Source organism: Melospiza georgiana, chromosome 6 (genome assembly GCF_028018845.1).
Source record: "Melospiza georgiana isolate bMelGeo1 chromosome 6, bMelGeo1.pri, whole genome shotgun sequence".
Taxonomy (NCBI): domain Eukaryota; kingdom Metazoa; phylum Chordata; class Aves; order Passeriformes; family Passerellidae; genus Melospiza; species Melospiza georgiana.
The window spans coordinates 7458490-7478676 of NC_080435.1; the positions used below are offsets into that span (position 1 = coordinate 7458490).

The following is a 20187-nucleotide window of genomic DNA, read 5'->3' on the forward strand; positions in this document are numbered from 1 at the left end:
TGAGTGTTTCATTCTCCTGGGAGGAGCACAGATGGAATTTTCCCTGTAGGAAGCCCTATCAGAGACTCAGTCATGCTTCCTGCCATCTGAAGGTCGGTGCTGATAGTGGTGTTGAGCTGTCAGTGAGCCGGAGTCGTGGCCAGGCTCAGGGGATTATTGCAGTTCAGCTACAAACAGCAAGTTCTGCTCATGTTCATCCATGTGAGTGCTGCAGAAGTTGGTGTCCCTCTAAAGCAACTCTGCTTTGTCCCCTCTCCCTGTTGAGAAACTGGCTACACAGCTCATCTGGCCAGACAGAACTGAGGAGGGATGGCTTGTCCTTTTACTGGATGCATGGAGGGGAGGATGGAGGGATGCTGCTGCTGTCACATCTTCCTTGCTGTAAGCCTGTGCATGCCCTGGTTTTGGCCATTCCTGAGGTGGCTATACTCTAGGTTAGCCAGAAGCTTGAAAGCTGAGGTGACAGTAGAAAGCCTAGAAGGGGTTAGAGATTTTTTTTTTTAGTCCAGATCAGGGTTGTGTTGTTTTCCAGAGTTCAAAGGAACTTGTGTCAATGGCCTTTTAAAGGAATTTCATGGCAGCAAGGTGGCTACATCACTCCTGATATGACTTGTTATTCATCTCCAGTTCATTAACCAGGGAAAAGTCTTATCTTCTTACCATAATCCCTTCCTCCCTCTCCTTGTTTCCCTCCCCTCTCTCTCTTCCCTTACTTCTTCTTCTCACTCATCCCCTATCCACTTGCCTGCCTCTTTCTGTCTCCCGTTGTCAGAGGGAGTGATATTTCCTTGCAAACAGGAAGAGAGGCGGGAGCAGCCCTGTGTGCAGTGTGAATGAACTCCAATAACCTCGTCTCCTTTCTCCTCCACTCAGTTGCAGAACCAAGGACATCTGGCAACTGGGAGAGAGGGAGGGAGGAAAAATAAAGGCACAGTCCATTTCAGGATCTTACCCACCCTGAAAGTAGTCACATGTATGCTCTCTTTTCCTCTTGCTCCTTGTGTTGACATGGCTCTCTTTAGTCAGACAGAAACCAAGAGTTGAAGGGAAGGGCAAACCCAAAACCTCAGCCTTTGCCAGGCAAGGTATAATGAGAGGCAAAAGAGAGAGCAGGGAGCACCTGCTTCTGGCTGAGGCATGTGAGCAGGAGAGCTGACTTGCAAAACAATTGCTGTTGAGGGTGAGCTTTGCAGGGCCTGTAGTTCCCTGGGAACTGGAGTCAGCGCATTCCGTCATCATCTGATTTAAAATTTGGGAAGCTATATTTCTAAAATGAGGGAGTCCACAGGTTCTTCAGGAAAGAAAACAAATACTGTACTCTGCAGATCGTGGACAAAGGAGCAGGTTTGGGTTTTTGGACTTTTTATGTGGAGCAAAGCAGAAATACTTTGGGCTTATTCTGCCCTTTTTTATTGCATTGTGTTTGGTCATACAGTTGTGCCTTAAGATTCTAATTCACTTTGCTAACCCATTTATTCACTTATTTCAGTCCTACATTCCTTCTTGCCTTATGTAGGGTGAAACTGGCTTGGAACTCCTGTTGCTACCATTGTTTATTTATAATAGACACTTCATCCACAGAATAGCTGAGTCATATTAAGTTCAGATTCATAAATGTCCATAGAACTCTTTGTATTTTGGTTGTAGTTATAAGGTCTAATCCTAGAAGGAAAGTAATGGAGACTTCCAGTCTCTCAGAACTCAGCTTTAGGGTGTTTTTCTGTAATAGCCAGACTTTTCCCTTCTCAGTGTTCTTTTAGACATATTGTCTTTCAGAGTAACACCTTTCTTCTCTTCCCAGTGCTCTTTCAACCAAATGACATACATTTGTTTATTTTAATCTTTTCAGTTGTTAGTCACTTCTGCTGTTGTTCTCTGAACTTTGTGGTGGTTTCCATGCCTGACCTGGGTAGGAGACAGCGTGCCTTGTGTTGAGACCGAACGAAACCCAGTGAGAGCTGGATGCTGCAGTGAGCCCACTTCAAAGGGAGAGACAAATGCCTGGGCAGAGACCATGCCAGGAATCAGCAAAATGATGGGTAACAAAGGAGTTGGTCAGCAGCAGGAGTAAAACCCAAAGTAAGGTGGGGGACAGGGGGAGGGAGGCAGGCTTTGGAAGTGAGCTAGGGAGGGAGAGGTGGCAGTTAAGACCCTTAATTTGAGGGCAAGAGACCGGAATGCAGCTGCGCAGCTGGGAGTGACTTGTAGGCTCTTCTGCATAATTGTCAATGGTGGCAACAACTTAAAAGGCTTACAAAGCAGTGCTGCAGTCTTGGACAGCTGCTCATGGTCAGCTGAAGCTTAGCTGGACAGCAAATGAAAGCAATCAGGAGGCTGTAGCTTTTCTTTATCAGCTTCGGAGGCTCACAAACTCTGATGGTGGCTCGCAAACTCTTTCCTGCTTGTGGTTGCCTTTATGCTTCTGGGAGATCAAAATGGATAATGTGATTTCAAACTCTGTCCCTGTAGTTCTCTGAGAGAGGGATTTACAGCAGGGCCACTGAGCTAGTCTGTTCCCTGAGAGTTGCAGAACTTTTTTCCATTCTTTCCATACTGTTCATAGTCATACTGTCAAAGTCATTCTTTACAGTGTCCTGTTGCACTGCTTTTCACATTTTGCATTTTTGTGATTTGTCTCTCCCACTGTTCTGAAGTTACTATTTTTTCACGTGAGTTTTGACAGTTTTCACATGTAGTATTACTTCATTTTCAAAGTGACAGATTCATTTTCTGTCTTGAAAGGTACAAGGTGTCTTTTTCAACTTTTTCCTAATTGAAACGTGTCATATGTATACTTTTGCCTCACTCATAGACCTCCTATCTGTTTCAGCATTTTTTGAGAAATGTGACGATGTAGAGGGAAGGAAGAAGAATGGGCCAACATGAGCTGGGAATAGTCTTTGTTTCTCTGAAGCAGCTACAAGGTAGTACCAAAATCCAGTGGAAGATTTGTGAAAATACTCTGGCTGCTACACCAGGCACAGTATAGGAAAAGTATTAGGTCACAAGATATGGTTACTTGTAAGAAAGGATTGGAACAGTGGTGTCTCTCAAGGGGCTTAGTTCTCTGCTGGTGCTGTAGTGTCCTGTGAAATCTCAGTCTAACTGGTGTTTTCTTGGCCATTTAGTTCTGCAGCCAGCATTTGATAGCCAGTGTAGCATTATCACTGTGTGAGTTGTGCATTTAGGTTTCAGCAGAGGTTATTATGCACTGCCGTGGGCAAGCTTTCAGAGATAAATGCTAGCAGCCAAAGTGAATCTATACTGCATGTCAGAGCACACCTAGAAGCCAAAATGCCAAATTATATCCCTGCTTTAGTTACCTCTGAAAGATAGCCCTTCCTGTCAGTTCTATTTGTTCACCAACAGCCTATTAAGGCCTGTGCAGAGAGGTGCTGTCCTGTTGACACACAGTGAGCACAGTCATGTTAGCATATGTGTACAAACATGAGGTCTCTTCCTCATGATGCTGACATGCTGCAGAGTGCTTGTGATTCATTACAGAACTGAAACATAGCTATATATGTTTGCCTTGGCAGAAACTGTAATTGTAATTTACAGGGCCAGGACTGCAATGAGTAAATCCTGTTTTGAAACATCGCAGAGACTTGAACAAACTTTCTAAAAAGCTACTCTTTCATGTATTACATATGAACAGTGAGCTTCTTCAGAGATGTGCTTGCATCTGCTCTGGTTCCTGATCCTTAAACTTGTCACAGAAAGTGCCAAACTAAGAATACCAGGGAGAGGACAGCACTCTTTAGCAGAAGGCTCACACTGACTGCATTTGGCTCATTTGGTTTCTATATATTCTGTGCTGCTCAGTGATATCTCCTTTACTGTCCTCAGTGATCTGTAGCTTAGTCTGTTGATGATGGGTCAGATCAAAGTCTTCCAGAAGAATGCGTAAGTGCTTCAGCTGGCTTAGAAGAAGACTCAGCTGAGGGAATGGGATGAGATTGTTGCTGGAGGAAGTGATGAATGTTTCTGACATTTAGCATGAAGTACAAGAGCCAGGGCTGCCATCTTTAGTCTCTGAAAAAGCAGTACTTTGTTATAGGAATGCTGACCTGGAGACCATCAGTATCTGAGTTGTTCTGTTTTCTCAGAAAAGAAGGGGAGATGGAAGAAATGGAGTAGGGTGAAGCTGATGGCAACACATTTCAGAAGTGTTTAGTGTTATATTTGAGACATGGGTGGCAAGGGCTAGCAGAAATTTGTTTCCCTCAGCCTTTCATCTCCACATGTTTCTTCACTGGAGTATGTGTGCTCATCATGTTACTCTCTTCAAGATGCTGCATTTGAGAGAAGCAATTGCTTCATCATTTGTCACATGGCCGGTCCTGGTTTCTGTAACTGAAGGAGTTGAGACAGACAGTGGGAGGCAGCACAGCTGACTGTGTCAAGAAGATAGTGTTCCCTCTTGCAGTTAGGGCTTGCATCACCTTTCTGCATTTTTGGTTGAAGTGGTGGTGCAGATTGGAAGGTGTGAATCTCTAATAACGTCATTATTAGTACAAAACTTAGCAAGATTTTTAGTCATATAAAAACAATCCTCATGCATTTCTGTGAAAACTAAGCCTCAGGCCTTGTCACATAGCTTCTCACTTGTGTGCATGTGAGGAAGATGCTCAGTAGGCTTCTTTACCTAGCACCAGCATCCTGTTATTCACTGTTAGGTCAGTTTTTCAGCCTGCAAGTGTTATTATTGCACCTACAAAAGGATAAATGCTCTGTCTTAGGAGCAGAGAAGACAAGTAACCTTTTCTATCTCGTCCATTCTGTTTTGGGGAGGTTGGAGGCTAGTGCATGAAGCAGAAACACATTGGGTAGTTCTACAGTGCAGAAAGTGGCTTCTCTGTTGCTGTGTCCTGAATGTGCGCATGGATTTATATTCCCCTCTCTCTTGGTAGCTTGCAGTCTCTCAGACACTCCTCTTTGGTCTCCAGATGTCTTGCTGACAGCAAGTTTCACTCTTGCAATGTCAGTCATTGTGTAGGTCACACAGTTCTGAAATCCCATTAGACTGTACCCTTCTGTTGTTTTCTGGAATAAGTTTCAGTTGAGGCAGGAGTGCACTAAGAATGGGTCACTGTACTGGAGGCCTGGGCCTGAGCACTGTTACTCAGTCCCTTGGATGGGTGACCAAACCCTTCCTTTGAAAAATTGCTGCAGTAGTGCTGCTGGTGATTCATTCTGCACAATAATTAATCTTTGAGTGAGTCTTTTGCGTGGTTTAAAGGAATGTGGAGATGCAGAGACTTACTCTTAGCTTTCTTGTTTCATGCCCAAACATGTCCAGAGATACGTGTCAGCGTTGGTGAGGAGCTTACATAGGACTAGGAATACAAATTTGGTTTGGATTTATTGCAGTAAAGTTCCCATCTCCATCTGATGCTCTATGCTGCTTCCACAAGGTTTTCAGATTCTGCAAGATTTACTGGGGAGACTTTTTTTAAGAAGTTGATTGTGGTAGCCACATGGTTCCTTTGAGGACCATGAGTTTCTTCAAATTGCTTGCAAATCACATTGGTTAGGTTGTACTATCCCATAGTAGGACTTCCTACTGTCTGTAGGTTTAAGTTTCATATTTGCTGTCACTGCTTTTATCCTAGATAGTCTGTTTCTCCAGCTCCCTTAGGAAAGGGAGCTCTTGAGTTCCTGATGCAGTCTGAGGCTATGTTTACAGATGTCACATGAATGAGTGTGCCCTGTGGGTTTTAACACCTGCATCCACAGTGTAATTGGAGATAACAGGATCTCAGCAGGCCTGACAATGTGACTTGCTTTTATACTTGATGCCTGTTTCAGAGTTCTGGGAGGTGGTTCATTTTTAGAAACATTGCTTTCATCTTTGTTTTTGACATTCTGAGAAAAGTTGTGTGGTCTGGTCTAAATACCCAAGAGGAAAGAAGGGACCTGGGACAGTGGTTTTCTGCCTCTTCGTGGTGAGCACTTGAGTGTGTGAGGCATGCCCCTGCTTGCCTGATGCTCTTGTATCTGAACTGCTTCAGAGCTTTCTGTCACCTCCTGTCTTTCAGGGACTGATAGGCTTCCAGTCCTGAACTCAATCATTCAAACAGGCCTTTCACGTAGTTGCTTTTTAAATCAGTTAATCTCTTTAGCTTGCATTTGTAAATCACTGAGTTAAGATCAAGTGACGTTCAATCAGCTTAGGGGTGTTTACATTAGCAATTTACATGAGTTTCACTGAATCTGTGAGATTACTGAGTAGGCTCCTTTCTGTGCAGGTGGGGCTTTTTGGAGAAAGTGGTTGGATTTGCTTTCCAGTTTCAGGTTCTGTAGTGGAGTTAGGGCTCTACTAACTGTAATGAAGATGCTTTTCAGTATGGTTTCTAGGTTCCACAAAAGGGTGTCCTCAGAAGGCTTGTGGTGAATCCATTTCCTGAGGATGGCATCATGGCCATTTCCCATAGGGAGGATGCTGGCTTTCAGTTTCTTACTGTAGATGAGGGGAGGATTTGTCATCCTTATCTTTGATGTGTCATTGACCTTTGTCAGTCTTCAGCTACTGATACTAAGAGGGAAATTCAATGTTTTGTAGTCTGCTAAATAGTTGTATGAAAAATCCCTTTTCCAATTTTCTATATGCTCTGCAATGCATGCACCAAAATTCAGGGCAGCTGGCAGCACTGAGCTATTTGTTACTGGAAACTTTAACAAAGGCCACTGGTTATAATGTCAGGAATTTCCTTCTTACACACTTGGAGAGATCAGGGATGAAGTGCACTGGTAGTGTTGGCAGTAATGAAGACTTGTCTTGCTTTGATAAATCTGTTGGCAATGAAATAATAGCTTTGCACCTGGATATGCTAGTCTTGTACCTTTTCCCACAGTTTGTTTAAATATTGTGTTTTAAGAGTGGAAACATTGATAAAACAAAGCTAATTACGGAAATGAAATCTTGAAGCTTGCTTGTGATACAACTTGTAATAGGTTTTGGAAGTTAATAGTCTCAATAGTTGAACTCTTGCCTCTTTTGCATCTATTTGTTTTTTCCACAGGTACTTCCTGACTTTCAGCAGTAGAGAGAAACTAAGGACTTTGAAGATAGATGCCTGTGGCCCCTTGCTTGGCAGAAACAATGCTGCAGCGATGAGATTATAGTGAGCCCTTCCTGTGTGGCTTCCATGGGTCCCACTCAACTCAGCACACAGGATCATGGGAAGAGGGTGGCAAGTGTATTTGAAATGGAGGAGGAAGGGCTTGCACTCTTCCCGGGCTCAGAGAACCCCCCTGAGCATGCAGGTACGCAAAGATTCTCACTAAACCTATGCATGATAAAGACTGTCCATTCTTTCAGCTGTAAGCAGAATTGCTACTTGGCAAAATTTTAGGGCAATTTCTTCTGTGCTTGAGGCACTCAGAGATGATGTCTAAGAATAGAGTCAGTTATTGATAGCTGAAGACTGGGTTTATCTAAGTGATAAACGTGTTGAATATTTTGTTTATTTGACCTTCTAGAGACTAGGTCCATGGCAGTAAGATAAAGATTTTTTGGGCTTACCAAAAGCTGCTGAACAATAAAGCTTCACTACAGGTGACAATCCAACAAGGGTAGGTGGTGCAAAGAAGTGATAGGGTTTTGCAAGTTGGTGCAATGGGAAGACAGTAGGAGTTTCTCCATGTATTTCTTAGGTTAACTGAGGATGAAGAGTATCAGACATAGAACTGAGATGATGTAGTTAAAGCTGCTGCTGATAGCCACAATCCTACACTTTCAAACTGTAAGAAGACTGTATAATATCTCTGGGCAGGTAACACGAAAAAAAGGAAAGCATAAGTGCATAGGATCATCTTCTTAATGAAAATATGACAAATTAATGTGTTTGCTCAGCAGTGAGGCAATGGGCAATCTTGATATAAAACAAAGAGAGAATCTGAACATTGAATGAGGATTCCTCAGTGGAGTAGAAACAAAGAGAGTAGTTAAAAGTTGATATGAGATTGTCCAATAAAAGTCCTTAAAATGGGTCTGAGGACTTGAAAATAAAGCAATTGGTAGATTAATTCCTTATGAAAATGTAAGGAAAAAAGACACAAAATGTGGAAAATATTTATTAAATAGGGAATCTACAGAGGAAGGAGGGCCCTAATGAGCGTTAAAAGTTCAGAAGTGGCATTCATGCTTTCTTTATACATCTTACATTATTTCTGTGTTATCTTTGACTACAGAAAATACCAATAATCATCTATGTAACTAAAATAATTCATGCTCAGAGATGGAAAATAATTTGCATAGATCAAAGAATAAACCTATCTGTCTCAATAAAGCAGTCATAGAAAAGGTAATAAGAAATTTATGTAATGTTTTTAGAGAAAGCTAAGAAATCCAAAAGAGGGACAGATTTATCTGTGGAAGTCATTGGAGTACTCTGCTGTTCCTCAGAAGCATATGAACATCACTTGAGGCTTCAGCAAAGTTGTTACACTAGTTAGTCTGCCATTAAATGTGTTTATACTAAGTAATCTGAAATAACTGTAGGCATTGCATAATTTTTACTTGGTAGTGTGTGAAGAGAAATATAGTTGAACAAGAGAGGAGAATATCAGAAATTTAACCTTTCTGATGACATTTTCTTGCTGTCTAATCTACAATGAGAAGTGCAGGCCAAATTGAGTGACCTCCAGGCCTCTGTAAAGTCAGTGGTATTGAAAATCAACACCAAGATACTTATGGCTGGAAACTTGTATTGAGGAACACAAATAATAATGCCTGAGAGTGACCTAAAACTGGTTACCATTTCAGGAACTTGAGCAGAATAGTAAATATAAACACAAGTAAGGAAGTATTGGAAGAGTAAGTACAAAAATAAGACGTACAATTATAACCCTGATGCTGGTCAAGAAATGCAGTAGCCTTTTTCTTCAAAGTAACTCCAGTGTAAAGGCTTTCCAGGCATATCTAAACATCATCTGGAGATTTATCAAGACATGCTGGTTGTAATCTTTATAACAGCTGCCATGAATCAATAATATCTGACACTTAGAAAAATACCTGCACTATGAGCTGTGTAGAATATCAGATGTCAGCATAGCTAGAATTAAATGGATGGAAAAGAGAGAGGGCCAATAGAGGGGGAATGCACATGTAATATTGGCAAGCATTCGACTGGAGTGCTTAAGGTAAGATGTGTTGGAGCAGACCAAAGATGTTTTCAAAATGCAGAGCCACTAAGATTAAAATCTCTCAGAATGATATAGGAAGAGTTGGGAGCTGCTGCACAAAACCAGCTGAAATGTGAAGCAGTAGTGAAGGTCCCATGTTTGAGATAGAACAACAAGTTTTAGTAAAGGAACTGTCACTATGAGAGTATTTCAGCTTTAGGAGTGGGGAGTGCCCTTCTTGAAGAGGAGATGCTGGCTTCAGGATTCCAAAGGCTCACAGAGCTTGTGAAGTGCACTGCTTGTGTGCTTCTTGCAGCTAACTCCGCAAGCTGCTGTCTTCTGTTTCAACAGTTTCCCCAAGTGTTCAGTTACAGGGATTGTCTGCTCAATCTGGTTTATTTAGGGTCACAGTTTCAGTACTGGCTTTCTGTCACTACTGAGTTGAGGAAACATTTTTCCTTATTCTTGTCCTTATGTATGGCAGAAAATAGAAGTAAGAGAACTTGAGGTGAGTTCTGAAGAAATTTACTTTTTGCACAGTTTTGGATTTCACCTCAACTTTTTTATAGGTCTTTCTCATGTTAGTAACGTAACTGTAATTGGAAAGTGCAGAACACTTGGCCTCAGTGTGTTTTGGCTCTTTCACTCTGTTTTGGAGAGGAACAAGCGTGAAGCTATATTTGTTTATATAGTTGAGGTGAAACCTTGTGGATTATGTCAGTAAATTTGCCGCAGAAGACTTGTTTGCCCAGAAGGAGTGTGTGTGGCTGGTAGATAATGGGTTTGAGTGAGGATGTTGGGGCACGCTTCCTTCATGTCTGTGAGTTTACTTGTTTGTTTTTTTTTTCCCTTGCTACTGTTCATTTTGGTAGAAAATCCCCCCTTGAAGCGGAAGAAGGGCCCAGCCCCCAAGATGCTGGGAAACGAAGTGTGCAGCGTGTGTGGGGACAAGGCCTCCGGCTTCCACTACAACGTGCTGAGCTGCGAAGGCTGCAAGGGCTTCTTCCGCCGCAGCGTCATCAAGGGCGCGCAGTACGCCTGCAAGAACGGCGGCAAGTGCGAGATGGACATGTACATGCGCCGCAAGTGCCAGGAGTGCCGGCTGCGCAAGTGCCAGGAGGCCGGCATGCGGGAGCAGTGTGAGTGAGCACTGGGGCTGGGGATGGCACAGCCGGGCTCTGGGGACCGGCGCTGTAAGGCAGGGGGCAGTGCCAGTGCTTGGGGAGGGGGGACGTGGAAGCTGTGCAGGCTGAATGTTGGAATGTGTGTGGGAAGTCACTGAGAGCTCAATAAGGATCACTTGGGGAGGCGAGGCTGTTAGTGGAACTCTAACACCCGGCCCTGCTTTGTTCCTTGTAAGAACTTGTGGAATATACCAGCAGAGGAAAGACTCACATGTTCATCAGGGTGCTGTAAAGTGTGTCAGGCACGTCAGGCTTGTGACCAGGACTGTTAAGATTGGTCACCATGCTCCTTGAACAACAGGCACTTTTCTTTGCTTCCTGCTGTGAGCCTGCAAAAGAGGTCAAGGGCAGCACCACAGTACTGCAGCTGTGTTTGTGCATGAGCTAATCTCATTGCTCCCTTTGGTGATCTCTGCTATTTTTCTCACGCTAACCATAAGGATGCTGTTTCTAAATACTCACCAACATTTCTGCTTGCATATCAGGAACAGCCCTCTTTGGCCAAGGTATCCAGGTTTCATCCCTTTGCTGGTCAAGACTGACTGAATGAATGCTCAATTAAAGTTAGATCTGTGTGAAGTCTTCTTTTTTGACAGTCAGCACCCAGAACAGCTAGGAATAGTGGGTGTTTCAGAAGCAAAAAATAATTTTGCAAAAATTAAGTCCCAATGAGCTAGGAGACATGCTGTTCAGTTTTTCAGCATGAAACACAGCACATCATATATCTTTGTCTCACTGGTTTGTATCAGCATTATGTATGTTGTCTTTACCCCATTTCCCCATTCCCAAGAGATACGAAACAGATGTGTTTGAAAAGCAATGCAATAAGACCACTTGTTCACTTTGCTTCTCTTTTGTTGCAGGTAGATACAAAGAGCCTCAGTATGTTTCTGCATTTAGTAATGGTTTTGTGTTGAGGACTGCTCAGGAAAATTAGATCAAATGGAATCTTGGTGTTATTATCAAGAACTTAGCAATACTTGTTGATGCTGTGATCCCCACTGCAAATTTGCCTTGTTAGTTTTGACAGAAACGAAGGGCTTTTCCCTCCAGCTGTTTCACTTACAAGGTCATTCCAGAACTTCCCCCCTAGTAATTGCTGGAAACATTCTTCTAATTCCCAGACTGAAGTTATTCATGGCCAGTTTATTGTTCTTAAGCCAGTGTGAACCATGAGGTTAAATAATTCCTTCCTGACAAGCTGAGTAAGTTAGATTGCTTTGAATTTAGCATGGTGTAGGAGCTTGCACATAGGCAGTTTTTAAGATTAATTAATAGCCAAGTAACATGTTACCAGATAAAATTTTCTTATGCATTGGAGTCCCAAGATGAGGGACTGTAATCACTTGGATCAATTACTTCCCTTCTTAAACTGACACTGTAAGTAGCATTCTCTAATCTTATAGATAATCCTTATTTTGGTAATTGTATTAAATGCCTTTGCTGTTAGAATTGTAAATTTTGTGCATGGTGCATGTACTTGTGCACACATCCTCCCTGTTTGAAGTCAGGGATAAAGGTTGCTGTTCTTTGTCAATCTTTCCAATCCCAAGAATGCTGTCTTACAGCAGCTCTCCAGTTCTTGTCTTTGTTTAATGTGATTCTGTTAAGAAGTGCAGTTATATACCTGTTCAATTTTAGGGCCTCCTGCTTTTCTGTGTAGCAGATATAGAATCATCAAGGTTGGAAGAGATCTTTTAAGATCACTAAGTCCAAATGTCTACCCAGCAGTACCACTGTAACCCTTAAACCACTAAACCATATCACCGAGCACAGATTCAGGTACCCTTTAAACACCTCCAGGGATGGTGACTCCATCACCTCCCAGGGCAACTTGCTCTAATGCATGCCCTAACAAGGAAAATTTTTTTAATACCTAATCTAAATCTCCTCTGTCTCAATTTAAGGCCATTTCTTCTTGTCCTCTCACTGTGGGCATGGCAGGGGGAACTAACCCCCCCACCTCATTACAACCTCCTTTGTTTTCTGTGTTATCTGTGCATAAAAAAAATGGCCAAAGAATCTTTCGGCACTTTTAAAGTCTTATTTGTAAAGTCAAACTTTATTTATCTTTGTTCTTAAAGATATAGAGGGAGGGTTTTTTTCCCCAATCAGTTCCTTTTCTGGTTTCCTTCCCTCCAGAGTGTCAGTCACAGCACAGAGCCTGGCGCTGTCAGAGCCTTGCTGGGGCTGTGCTCGGTCCCACTGTCCATGTCACCGACAGAGGTGTTAAACAGCACCAACCCCTGGGGAACAGCACTCCTCACTGATCTCCACCTGGACATTCAGCCATGGGCCACAGCTCTTCGAATGTGACCATCCAACCAATCTTTTATCCTCCAGGTTATCTATCTGTAAAATCTGTGCTATTCCAGTTTAGAGACAGGGATGCATCACTCCAGACCTTGGAGGAGGTGATCCTTGAATATTAACCAGCTTTCCTGGGCCCCTCTTCCCTCCAGCACTTTATCTGATAGTACTCTACTGAGCAGATTCCTGAAGAGTCCAGAGTCTGCTCTCCTGAAATTCAGGCCAGCCAACTTGCTGTGCACCCTCTCTCTGTGATGCCAATATGATCACAGCTGTGCAGGTGTGTGCATGTTTTTAACTCCTCTTATTTGTTCCCTGTGCTGTGTGCGTTTGCATAAAGGCATTTGAGTTTGGCTTCTGATGAACCTGACTTAATGGATGGAGTGGCAGGAATTCCATTGTGCTGCCCTTCAGGTGCTTTCCTGCTGACCTGCATACCCTCTCCAGGCTCTGTGCATCTCTTGCTGGCCCTGGCATCAAACTAGTTTGGGAGAGGAAAGAGATGGGTTGAGGTTCCTGTCCCTAGGCAGATTTAGTTTAAATCCCTCTTTGCTGTTTGACAAGCCTAGGAGAAAAAATGTGATTCCCTTTCTCTGACAGAGGGACCCCATCAGCCCTCAGTAGAGCAGATGCCTTTGAGTTCTGTTCCTTACCGTGTTACATCCAACTAACATCTGCCCTTTGACTTAACAACTGAAGGAGACTTGTAACACTTTTCCTGAAGGACCTGGGGTTGGTCCTCAGTACATTTATGCCAAGTTACTCTTCCATTATTCATCTTGAGGTATCTTACTGATCTAGTTTGCTGCAGATGGCCTGTATAGCAAATGACCCTTTCACTGTCAAACTCTACCCAGGACTGAGTCTGACCTTTGAAGAGGGTGAAATGATACAAGCTGTTAAATTAACAATATTGAAAAAAGACATAACAGTAGGATAATATAAAATAGGGTGGACACACTGCCATATGAAGGGAGCATCTGTTGTAACATGACACTTTAGGGAATTGCTTTATGGGGAAAGTCACTGTTGTTTTTCTGAGATCTGCAGGGCATCATGAGGGGAGCTTATGCCTTTTGTGAACACTTTATATAACAGTATGATTAGAAGAAAGGCAATGAAACAACTTTAAGGAGGGAATAGAGAGAAAAACAAATAAGTATCACTGTTGGCTCTGTTGTGTACACTCTGCTATGCCCAGTACAGACAGCTCTGATCTCTGCCTCTACATCCACAGCACGTTACCTTGTGTTTAGTGTGGTTTCCACTGTGTTCCTATGATTGATCATGAGCTATTCCTGCTTCAGATGTTCTGTCTGAAGAACAGATCCGACTGAAGAAACTGAAGAAGCAGGAAGATGACCAGGCTCGGACAGTTGTGGTGCGTCCAAACCCTCCAAATCCACCAAGCCCTTCCCACAAACTGACGCCGGAACAGCTGAGCATGATAAAAAAGCTCGTGGCCGCTCAGCAGCAGTGCAACCAGCGCTCCTTCACAGACAGGCTCAAAGTGACGGTAAGAACTCTACCAGTGTACCCAAAATAAGGAAAAGTGAAGTTTGGGGAGTTGCATTTTAGGTAAAAAATTTGGCAGAACAGAGTTGCTTTAGACACGGCATCTGTGGGCTAAAGCTCTGTAAAGAATAGGAAAAGATATTCTGAAGTTGTTGTTTTCTTTCCTTGTTCTCTTCATCTTATCTTTCATCTTTGGCTCCATCTTTCACAAATATATGCTGTCTCTTCCCATTCCTACAGCCATGGCCCCAGATTCCTGATCCAAATAACCGTGAAGCAAGGCAGCAGCGTTTTGCTCACTTCACAGAACTTGCAATTATCTCTGTGCAAGAGATCGTGGACTTTGCCAAGCAATTACCTGGCTTCCTGGAACTCACCAGGGAAGATCAGATTGCTTTACTGAAGACATCTACCATAGAGGTGAGGGTTTGACTCCACCCCAGATCATAGCAGCAGAGATGAAAGAATTTGGAGTTATCCACCCAGAGAACTAGTTCTATCCCTTTTTTGAGGATGGCATACTGAGGGATCTGAGCTGTGGGACCATTACTGCAGTGTGATGTTATACTGGCAAGAGGCCTGGGTATGTACTGCAGTGCCTGGTTATACAGGAAGGGAATGAGGCAAGTGCCTTGGTAGTGGTAAGCAGGAATTTCCCGTTTCCCAGAAGCAAGACACCACAGACTTTGTCTTGGAATTTTTAAGCACTCTGAGCAACTGGAGTGGTTTTGTTTGGTGTTTGTTTTGTTTTGTTTTTCTTTCAAAGATACTTCAACAGTCAGCAATGTATTGATGTTGTAGCATTTCTTCCTGCTTTCAAAGCAAGTATATCTTATTCCTGTCCACAGGTGATGTTGTTGGAGACATCTCGGCGCTACAATCCGGAGATTGAGAGCATCACCTTTCTTAAAGACCTGAGCTATAATCGGGATGACTTCGCCAAAGCAGGTGGGGCATTAGACAGGTGTTTCTTCCTCCCTACTGTCTTGTCTTGTGTTCTTACATGTTTTCCTTTTTAATGTGGGCAGCTGGAAGTAGTTTGTGGTGAGAGGTTTAGAACAGGACCAAACCAATAGCCTCACAAACGACTTTTTTTGCTTTTAATGTACCAGCTCATGTTATGTATTTTTCTACATGTCAGTTTGCTTGGGAAAATCTGGACTCTTAAAGCATAAAAATATTGCCACCTAGGACTGGCAGTTGGTGTGAAATTCCTTGCTTGTAGAAATGTGACATGGTGGTGGATCTGTATCAGATCATACCAATCTAAACCACAGTCTTCTCTCCTTTGCAAGTGTGTCACTTGCTAATCTGGATGGATGCTTGGAGTGCTGACATTACTGTGATTACATTTCAGTTGATACAAAGTTTGTGCACTGAGGATCCACAGAGACTGCTCTAGACACTTCATCATCCTATTATATGGTAGCTTGTGGTGCTGTGATCTCTGAAGTGTATTTTTTCAGGAGCTCTGAGTGTTTGTAATTTCAGATGCAGTAACAAGAAGTGTTTATCTTCAGCATTTCTGAAAACAAGACTTTAGCCTGTGCTTCAGCTGATTTTTTGAAATTTTATTCCTTGACTAGCTATTTAACCATTTGAGATGGCCTGTATATACAACTAGCCATTTAACCACTTGAGATGGCCTGTATATACAATTTTTCTCTATGACACACTTCCTGGTAGCCTTTTCTTCGGGTTATTAGAAGGGCAAAATGCAGGAATCCAGAATTATTCCCTCCACTTTGTTCTTCCTTGTCTGATGCATTTGTAATGCAGGAAATTAGAAACTTGGATGCTGTTTTGGAGGAAAGGCCTGAAGTTTTCAGTATGATTACATAGCACAAAGAGACCTGATTTGACAGTGGTCTCTATTACGGCAATAAATATCAGTGCATTTCTGTCTGCATTTATCAATGAAGGAAGCCTAGGTCAGACTCTGCCTCAGGTCTCCCAGTTCTTTGAGCTGAAGGAAATGGCATAGTTCAGAGTTCTTGGAACCGCATATTTTCAGCTCATATATGTTTTAGATGAACCTGAAGAGTGGAATTAAAGGTTTCTTTGAAAGCGTGAAGGCTGCTGGTGTGAAGGAGGTGATGCTGTGAGAGTGGACAGTACAAATGTTGTGCTTGTGACCTTCTGATGTTTTGATGGACTTGTCTGATAGCTGATGTTGTGTTCCTTTAGCTGTTGCCCAATAATGTGCTGTGGGGCATTTAAGGCTTTAGGAAAACCCAGAAATAGTTTCATTTGACAGATATATTCTGACTCCTCAGCCACTGTTGTTGGTGCTCACCAGTAGTGGATGTAAAGCGAGGATTCATTAAAGCATAATGTAAGGTTTTTCCCTGCCTGTCTCTCCTTCCCACTCTCTGGTGTAGAGCAGTGGATTTCTGGCAGCCTTTTCCATGAAAGGGAGGGGGAGAGAGAGGGGAGACAATTGTTACTGCCTCACCTTGTTCTCTTCTGTTTGTTGCAGGTCTGCAGTTTGAGTTCATTAACCCCATCTTTGAGTTCTCAAAGGGAATGAATGAGCTACAGCTTAATGATGCTGAATATGCACTTTTAATTGCCATCAATATTTTCTCTGCAGGTAAAAAGCCAGGAACATCTGAAGAGCTACAGTAGTGAGTCAGAGGGCAAAGGAAGTAGAGTGAAGGGATATTACATGCAGAAAAGGAGTAATTGAGCATGTATAGAGTCTAGTGATAAAGGGAGAATATTATTCATTATATTCTGAATTGTCTAGTGCCACTTGCAGAGGAAATTTAATTCCTCACTACTGGAAAAGTGTGCAGAAAAGCCAGCCAGTATTTATCTTCCTCATTTAGAAATTGCTATTTTACTGCCCCCTTCATGTCCTTGGCACCTCTCTGGTGTGATGCAGGTCCCACAGCATGAGTGACATCTAGTGGGCAAGCAAACATACTCTGGAAAAGAGGCAGTATCACTCCCGGCCAGGACTGGGCTTTGCCAAGAAGCCACCTCTACTCTTCTGTCTTGTGACCTGATTAATGACTGTTTTTCTTTGTTCCTGTTTCCTAACTGGCTCAACTCTTGGAGAGCCTTTCCCATTTGCTTTTGAATAGGTGGCTTCACATATTTTCTGGGACAAGAACATGAGACCAACCAGTACTGTGTAAATGTGTTTGGTCTCTCCACCTCTATAGGAGTTGGATTGGACTCCCCATGTGCAGTGGACATCACTGAGAAAGAACAGTTACAGGCAACTGCCACAGATACCACAGTTTCATGGATATATCTCCCAGCTGTGCTGGGTGAATGTGAGATGAAGTTTTGGGAAGACACCATAGGAGGAAGTGGGGTTAGACAGAGATGTTAAATCCAGTGAAGCTGCTGGTGGCAATCTGCTTATGTCTACTCTGCTTACTTCTAACCTGCTTTTTGGCAGACCGACCGAATGTGCAGGACCAGTCCCTGGTGGAGAGGCTGCAGCACACCTATGTGGAAGCACTTCATTCTTACATTTGCATCAACAGACCAAATGTAAGTGCCTGACCAGAACATCTCCAGGGATGATGCAAGCAGATGTATTTATGCAGGCAGAGTTCCTGCAGTATTGGCTGTAACAGGTCTCTTGCTGCCTGTACTGTCAGACTTGACTCTTCTGGGCTCTTTGATAGCACCTGTAAATGCAGGGTTTGTGAGCTGTCACAATCTGCTGTCCTGTATCATGTTTTATAGTTTAGGCAGCATGGAAAGTCTGGAGTTTTTGAGACATGACGTACTTCTTGTGTTCTTTCATACTGCATCCTCCTGAAGAATGCTGGGTCTAGAGGAAGTAGGGATTGTGATTACAGTGTAATGTAATCGGTAGTGGTAATTTTTTTTTTAAACAAAGTTTAGGTGAATTTACTAACAGCTGTCATTTGGCCCTGCAGGACCGTTTGATGTTTCCACGGATGTTAATGAAGCTGGTCAGCCTTCGGACGCTGAGCAGTGTCCACTCTGAACAGGTGTTTGCCCTTCGGCTGCAGGATAAGAAACTCCCGCCCCTGCTCTCAGAAATCTGGGATGTGCATGAGTGACTGCATGCTCCCAGGGCGCTGACATGCTGACATAATGCCATCTCCCAGCCTTTGCTAACGAGAAGCCAGCCTCCCCTCTCCAAAGCACTGAACCCTGGGCTGGGCATGCAGGGAGTGATGAGCCTGGGGTTTCAGTGCTGTCATGAGACTATGCAGGAGGCAGCTGGGCTAGATCAGGTGGAGGGGTTGGTTTCGATGTAGTGCCCGTACCCCAAAGGAATAACATGAAACATTCGAAAACGGTAGAAATGAAGACCTTTCCCCCTGCCCCTCAACTCCTTTTTCTTCAGTCTTTCTCTTCTCTAAGCATATGCTGAGGGTTTGCCCCATTAATCCTCTTCTTGCTGATTATGAAAATGAATTTGCAGAAACTTGCCAAAAGCTCTCTGTTGAGAGTAACCCAGCTCAAAAGGCTTCTGCAGGGTCCCCAGTGTACCTGGATCTGAGGAGCTCAGGGAAGTCAGTGTGGATGTTCTAGGGGTTTCACTGGGTTTCCTATAAATAAAATCTCTTGAATGTGCTGCCCTTTACAATGATTCCAAGAGAAGTAGCTTTTATTTCTTTATTATGAGACTACATCTCTAGAGCTGCCCTTTATTCTGGCCCTCCTTTGGAAAAAGGATTCCTGTAATGTGTAGTGCCCTTTGTCTAACAAGGAGGTCCTCTGGGTAGGGAACATTGTGTATCAAAAAGATGTCAGGCATAAAGTAGTGGATTTTTTTTTATGTAATGCATCACGGTTTTATCTCATGGCGGTTCTCAGCTCAATTTACCTTTGATTTGCTAACAGCTGGACAACTTTAGTTCAAAACAAATCAGGGCATAGATTTTATCTTTAGGGGTGGAATAGAAGGAAAATAAGTGGGTAGGCCTCATACCTAGGTAAGGTGGGTGTGGTGGAAGGATCTCAAAAACTTCCAAGAATCTGGAGCATGTGGTATGTGTTCCAAGGTGGGTGTGAAGATGTATTGACCAAGGAGAGAGGACACACTGCATTTAGTGAAATATGTGGGCATTGCATAAGCTGTGGGCTGCACAACTCTCAGATCACAGGCTGCAGGAATATTGGGTGTAATCAGATCCACTTGCATCGTCTTCCTTTTGCCAAAGTCTTTCCAAGGTACTTGCTCAAGGTTTCAGTGATGATCACGGGATATGGAGGTCCCTCCTGTATGAGGAGTGCCAACTCCTTCAGAAGGACACTTGGGTCTTGTATCCTTTCTTCACTTTGGGCATTGTGAGATCCACACTGGATTTATGGCCCAAGTTTTAAGTATCCACATCCATAAGTATTCTAGGATTTACAGCAATATTTTGTCTGGCAGAATAGAAATATACTGTTTTAAATATGTTCCTTGTTTTCCAAGAAAAGACATCTTACGGCTGATCTCAGAGATGTAACCTTAAATATCCTGGTAGCTTGGTCTCATGACTCTTCTCTGTCATAGGGTCTATGTTTGCTTGCCCGGTGAGCATCCCAAGAGCATAGGTTCACATGGCTCGGGGTTTTTTTGTCTGTCTGTTTTTTGGTTTGTTTGTTGTTTTTTTTGGCTGTGTATCTGAGCGCTATGCCCGTGGTGAGGGTATCGTGTCCATTTTGCACTTGAGGTTGGTCCCCTGCCACTGGCCTTCACTCTGCACCTTTGTAAAGCACTTGTAACAATCTGTAAAATAATCTGTTGTTTTTTATAACTCATTGCAATTGCAAAAATTCTTGTTTAAATCTGTATTTTTAACTAATCTGTTTGAGAAATGTTAATGTTTATATAAAAGAATAAAGCCTAATACAGGATTTTGACATTCTCTGATGTGTTATCATGAGACTGGAAGAGGGTGGAATAAGTTCTTGTTGTAACAAGCTCAAAGCTGATAAGAAATTATGAGTGTATGTGTTGGGGGAGAAACAAGAAGTGGCGAGAAAGAAATGGCAGTGCAACCCCAGGCAGTTTGTTTTGGCCTTCAGTTATGAGGTTTGTAGCTCAGTATGTGCCTTGCTGTGT

The 20187-nt window shown here is 43.0% G+C and overlaps 1 protein-coding gene across 6 annotated transcripts in view; it reads left to right on the forward strand.

The window, feature by feature from the left end:
- NR1H3 (nuclear receptor subfamily 1 group H member 3) overlaps window positions 1-19985 on the forward strand; it is a 30734-nt gene extending 10749 nt beyond the window's left edge. For 5 of the 6 annotated variants that reach the window (XM_058025929.1, XM_058025931.1, XM_058025930.1 and 2 more), the window contains exons 2-9: window positions 7026-7269; window positions 10002-10268; window positions 13931-14139; window positions 14379-14558; window positions 14987-15086; window positions 16618-16731; window positions 17551-17645; window positions 18041-19985. In XM_058025929.1, the coding sequence (XP_057881912.1) occupies window positions 7152-7269; window positions 10002-10268; window positions 13931-14139; window positions 14379-14558; window positions 14987-15086; window positions 16618-16731; window positions 17551-17645; window positions 18041-18187 (1230 nt within the window). In that variant the 5' untranslated portion in view covers window positions 7026-7151 and the 3' untranslated portion in view covers window positions 18188-19985. Of the gene's footprint in view, window positions 1-1836; window positions 2080-7025; window positions 7270-10001; window positions 10269-13930; window positions 14140-14378; window positions 14559-14986; window positions 15087-16617; window positions 16732-17550; window positions 17646-18040 lie in introns of those variants that run through there. The other variant, XM_058025933.1, reaches the window with a different exon arrangement.
- The last annotated feature ends 202 nt before the right edge of the window (window positions 19986-20187 follow it).